Below are 6,000 nucleotides of genomic sequence, written 5' to 3' on the forward strand. Positions count from 1 at the left end.
TCTTGTGTAACTTATGATAAACTGGTAGCAAGCACTATGTAACAATCCCAAATGCAGAGTCCTCATGTAGGGATTCTCAAAGCATATTTTTTTTAACCAGAAAGAAAACTTTTTCATAGGATGACTACTTGAGAAGTGATTTTGTGAATAAATTCACATTTCTTGCAATGAAACACTTCTTTGCCTCCAGCTTTATTTTTTCTTTCAAATAAACCAAAAATCTGAGTACAACATTTTAATTAAACAACATGACTTGAAAAGTCATTTGTTACATTTATTCATTGTGTGTTTGTGTGTGTTTGCATGCCATGGTACATGGGGAAAAGTCAGAAGACAGCTTGGGGACAGGGATCTATTCTTTCCCTCCACCATTGATATCACAGAGATAAAACTCATGTGGTCAGTGCCAATATCTTTCTGTTATCAAGCACCTTTATCTACTTAGTCATTTCATAAACCCATACTGTTTTTTTTCTATATTTTTGTTGGTTGTTTCTCCGTGGACTATGATTATCTTCATTTTTAAATCTGTTTCTTCTGCTTTTTGATATGTAGTATAATTATACCACTATCCCTTACCTTTCCTCCCAACAAACCCTCCTATTGTTCTTCCTCACTCTTCCAAATTCATGGCCTTTTGCTACAAAACCACACTCGCACATACACACATATTTATATGCTCACATATATATTTTATATGTAATGGAATATTCCTATTGAAAGCTAAAGTGTGATTTTTTTTAAATATGTGTTTATTATGTATACAATATTCTGTCTGTGTGTATGCCTGCAAGCCAGAAGAGGGCACCAGACCTCATTACAGATGGTTTGTGAGCCACCATGTGGTTGCTGGGAACTGAACTCAGGACCTTTGGAAGAGCAGTCAGTGCTCTTAACCTCTGAGCCATCTCTCCAGCCCCCTTTTTTTGAGATCCATGAAAACAATTACTTGACATCAGTTTCGCTTTTCCTTTGATCTATCATGCAGGAACAGCCCATTTATTTCCACTGACAAGAAAGTTTTGCTCAGAAAAGTGTACTGAGTGAGTTGACCCAGTCCTAGAAAGACAATTGCTACATGTTAACTCTAGCATGTGGGTTCTACTTTGAGTGTAAACACGGATGTGCATGAGAGGAAATTGGAAAGAAGCCAGTTAGGAGGAATGCATTGAGCAAAGAAGATATGAAAGAATGAAGGTAAAATTAAATGTAGGAGGAAATTTGGCAAATGAGAAAAACCAGTAGGCATGGATTGAGGGTGCTGTACCTAAGTGGTGTAGGAAAAGCCAATATGGAAACCTAAAGCCAATATCCAGCTAATACACATTTAAAAATAATTAGAACAAAGGGATCCTGCATAGCTGGATAATGATGTTTCTATAAGCTTTGGGTTATTATAGTCAGATGTGGGATACACACATAAGAGTCATTGGTTACATAGGATAGGGTCATTTCAGGTTCCCTATCCTCAGCTGCCCAAGGAACTAACTGGGGACATCGCCTTGGGCTCCTGGGAGCCACTCTAGGTTCAAGTCTCTTGCCAACCTTAAGGTGGCTCCCTTAACTTAGAATTGTGCTTCCCTGCTCTCCTATCCAACCTTCCTTTATCCCAATCAACCTGTTTCCCTAAGTTTCCCCCATCCTCCCCTTCTCGCTTTTCTCTCCCCATCTCCCCTAATCCCCATCCCACACCACCCCCAAGATCCCAATTTTCTCCCCGGCAATTTTGTCTACTTCCCATAGCCAAGAGGATAACTATATGTTTTTCCTTGGGTTCACCTTCTTATTTAGCTTCTTTAGGTTCACCAATTGTAGACTCCGTGACCCTTTTAATACTGACTAATATCTTGCATATCACCATAGAACCTTTATCTGCTGATGGATGGAGATAGAGACAGAGACCCACACTGGAGCACTGGACTGAGCTCCCAAGGTCCCAATGAGGAATAGAAGGAAGGAGATGAGCAAGGAAGTCAAGACCACGAGGGGTGCACCCACCCACTGAGACAGTGGGCCTGATTTATTGGGAGCTCACCAAGGCCAGCTGGACTGTGACTGAAAAAGCATGGGATAAAACCGGACTCTCTGAACATGGCAAACAATGAGGGCTGATGAGAAGCCAAGGACAATGGCACAGGGTTTTGATCCTTCTACACGTTCTGGATTTGTGGGAGTCTAGCCAGTTTGGATGTTCACATTCCTAGACATGGACGGAGGGGGGAGGACCTTGGACTTTCCACAGGGCAGGGAACCCTGACTGCTCTTTGGACTGGAGAGGGAGGGGGAGAGGAGTGGGGGGAGGAGGAGAAGGCTGGGAGGAGGGGGAGTGAAATGTGAGGCTGGTAGGAGGCAGAAACTTTTTTTTTTCCTTTTCTCAATAAAAAAAGTAACAAAATAAATAAATAAATAAAATACCCCCCCCAAAAAGAGTCATTGGTTACAAAGGACACAGAGGCTCCAAAAGAACATAGGTTCTTGTTATTCCTCTTGCTTACACACCAGAATTATACAATAAGACCCAATTCCTGAAGGCAACCTAGGACCCACAATATATCATATGGAAAAATCAAGCTATAGTTGTTCTGAATAGCTTCTCTCTACTTCATAACTTAATTATTGCAAGAGATCTATCTATGCAGGCTAATAAGGGAGAATAGGCATTGACATTATTAAACAGCTGTTAACTCTGAAAATTACAATGGCAACCTTCTAGGTAAGATGTACCCATTGGTGCAATATTATTCTGACTGTTATAGACCTAGCCAACTGTCCTGAGATTGGATTTAGTCAGGGAATGAGTGATTAGGTTAGTCTTAAATAATGAATTATTTGTTACTGAAAGATTCTGGGAGAAAGTGAGTCATTATCTTCTTTTGTGTACCATAGGTGAGTCTATCAATTCCCATAATCACAGAGAATATTTTATTTAATTTCAGTTTTTTTTCCTGAACTTGAATCCCTAAAATACACATAAAACCAAAGATGACAACATGCATTTGTAATCACAGAGCTTCTATGTTGAGATGGGTGATGGGTTGGGAGAATTGCCTTGACTTTTGTAGGTCAGCTCACCTGGTATAAGCAGTCACAAGTAACAGTGATTTTATGTTAGAATGTATTATGGGAGAAGAAAAATTCAATGGAAAATAAGTAATAAAATATATTAAAAGTGTTTATTAAGAACATGTCTTAAAGATAAACTGAAAATGTAGTTTAGTTTTTTAATTTAATATTTAATATGATTTTTTTCTCAATACTCTTCTCATTGCCTCTTTTACATCTTTGTTCCTGAGACTGTAGATGATGGGATTGAGCATCGGAATCCCAATGGTGTAAAATGATGACACTATCATATCATGTTCCAAGGAATAACTGGAACTGGGTCTCACATACATGAAGAGGATAGTGCCATAAAAAATCAAAACAGCGGTGAGGTGAGCTCCACATGTGGAGAACACTTTCCTCCTCCCTTCAGCTGAATTCATCTTTAGAATTGTCAAGAAGATGAAAGCATAGGAGACCAGAATGACCAGGATGGTGACGAGTTCTATGGAACTCACAAAGAAGAAGAGCAGGAGCTCATTAACATACGTGTCAGAGCAGGAAATGGCAAGTAGAGGAGGTATATCACAAAATATGTGTCTAATTTCATTGGAGCGACAGAAAGACAGGCTGAACGTGGCCACTGTGTGGACAACGGCATGCAGAATCCCACCAGCATAGGAAGCAATGATGAGTGACACATAGACTCTAGGAGACATGCTCGCTGCATACATGAGTGGGCTGTGAATGGCTACATAGCGATCGTAAGCCATTGCTGCTAAAAGAAAGCATTCTGTCGTTCCAAATGTAACAGCAAAGAACATCTGTGTTGCACAGCCGTGGAATGAAATAATTTTGTTTTTTGACATAAAACCTACTAACATATTTGGCGTGATATCTGAGGAATAGCAGGCATCCACAGAAGACAGTACACTGAGGAAGCAGTACATGGGAGTGTGGAGTTGTGGATCTCCAATGACTAAAACAATTATTCCTACATTTCCTATTAGGGTAAAGAGGTATATCGCTAGAAAGAGGAAAAAGAAAATGATCTGTAGTTCAGTGTTGTCAGTGAGTCCCTTGAGAATAAATGTAGTTGCTCCTGTGGTGTTCATGTTGGAATCTCATAAAGCAATATTGAAGATACTCGGTTTACTGTTCACAGTCCAATGAAAACAACAGATAGTAACGGGAGTTAATGATCATAGATCATGTCTTCATATACTCAGAGTCTAGAAGAAAATGGTTACACAGTGATATTATATGCCACTTATACACAATGAAATAGAATATAATATTTTTAATATTGTGGTGATGGACACATTACTTAAAGTTTTCTATTGGCACAAGGCCATCACCATCAAAATTTAAGTGACATTCTTCACAGACTAAAACAAAACAATCCTAAATTAAAAGGGGGAACAAAACTCTCTCTCTGAACAACACTAAGATGTTCTCCCAAAAAACAAGGGTGAATTTATCACAATACATGATCTCAAACTGTATTACAAAATCATAAAAATCAAAGACAGTGTGTACCACTACATTATATGTATATAAATTAACTGAATAGAAAAAGACATAGAATATATATACATATATATATATATATGTGTGTGTTCAATAAAACATATTGAAACTTTTAACAAAGACATCCAAAAATATAAGAACCAATATTCTTCTGCGGGTGGTGATAGGAGAAAGTGACAGTCACATGTAAATAGAATGAAATTATACACCAATCTTACTTAACTCAAAAATAATTCTAAATGCATCAGGTATTATAATATAATATTTGAAATAAATACAGAATAATATAATAAATACAGAAAATGTTAAAGGAAAATGCAGGGGAAATGCTTCAAGATTCAGTCAAAAACATTCTGAAAAGAGCTCTCATAGCATAGAATATAATCTATGTAACTGACAGAATCATAGGAAGTTAAATAGCTTTGTTCAACAATGGAAATAATAATCAGAATGAAGAACATCTACATCCTTTATTTGTTACATAAGTGATTATTAATATCTAAAAATTATACAGAATATCCACAATATGTCAATGAATCAAGCCTTACATAAAATAAACGAGCCAAGGAATAGATAGTTCTGAAAGAAAGAAATATAAATGATCAAAATGAGTTAAAACACTGTTCAATATTTTAGGCAGGAAGGAAGATGCAAATTTAAATTGATTTGAGATTCTGTCTCGACACGGTCAGATGGCTATCAAGAAGAAAATAGATGACAGCAGGAACTAGAGAAAGAATACTTAAAAAATCTAGTAGGTGAAGAAACACTTGCAACTACAATGAAAATTTGTATGATGTTTTTGTAAAATTTGAATGCTGATTGACATATGATCTAATATACTATCCCTGTTCAAATTTCTCAAAGGTCTCCTTGTCCTGCCATAGAGATAACTGAATATTTATGTTTCTTGATTTACTATTCATAAAAGCAAAAAAGTGGAATCAGCCTAAACATATATCACTATATAAATGGATAAAGAAAATATGGTGTATATATAAAATAAAATTGCATTCTTCAACAACTAAAAGTAAAATCATATGTGAAAAATGGATGGAGATGGATATTGTTATGCTTATCAAAATCAGCTATATTTTGAAAGATGAACACTCACATTTCTTTTCATAATGTGGATATAAATTGTGTGTGTGTGTGTGTGTGTGTAGCTAGAAAATTGTGTGTGTGTAGCTAGAAAATAATTCAAGTGACAAGAAAATAGCAAGGTATATTATTGAGGTAACAAAGAAGACCTGCAAGTGACAATTGCATAAAAATTTCTTTGGAAATTCATGAAATATGTCAATATTGTTTTTGTAAGAAAGAAAAAGTGATGAGATTTACAGAGACTGGAGCAATTGCATTTCAGTCCACATGTAAACTTTAAAATGTAGAATTCATTGATGCCAAAATTACTTCTTAATGACAGTG

The 6,000-nt window shown here is 36.5% G+C and overlaps 1 protein-coding gene across 1 annotated transcript; it reads right to left on the minus strand.

Annotated features, from left to right (window-relative positions):
• Positions 1 to 3,213: 3,213 nt before the first annotated feature.
• Positions 3,214 to 4,157, minus strand: LOC142833861 (olfactory receptor 5T18-like). Its single transcript, XM_075945743.1, is given in 2 exon segments — positions 3,214 to 3,242; positions 3,245 to 4,157. Coding segments are annotated over 2 exon segments (942 nt in total).
• Positions 4,158 to 6,000: the final 1,843 nt, after the last annotated feature.

Source organism: Microtus pennsylvanicus, chromosome 1 (assembly GCF_037038515.1).
Source record: "Microtus pennsylvanicus isolate mMicPen1 chromosome 1, mMicPen1.hap1, whole genome shotgun sequence".
Lineage (NCBI taxonomy): Eukaryota > Metazoa > Chordata > Mammalia > Rodentia > Cricetidae > Microtus > Microtus pennsylvanicus.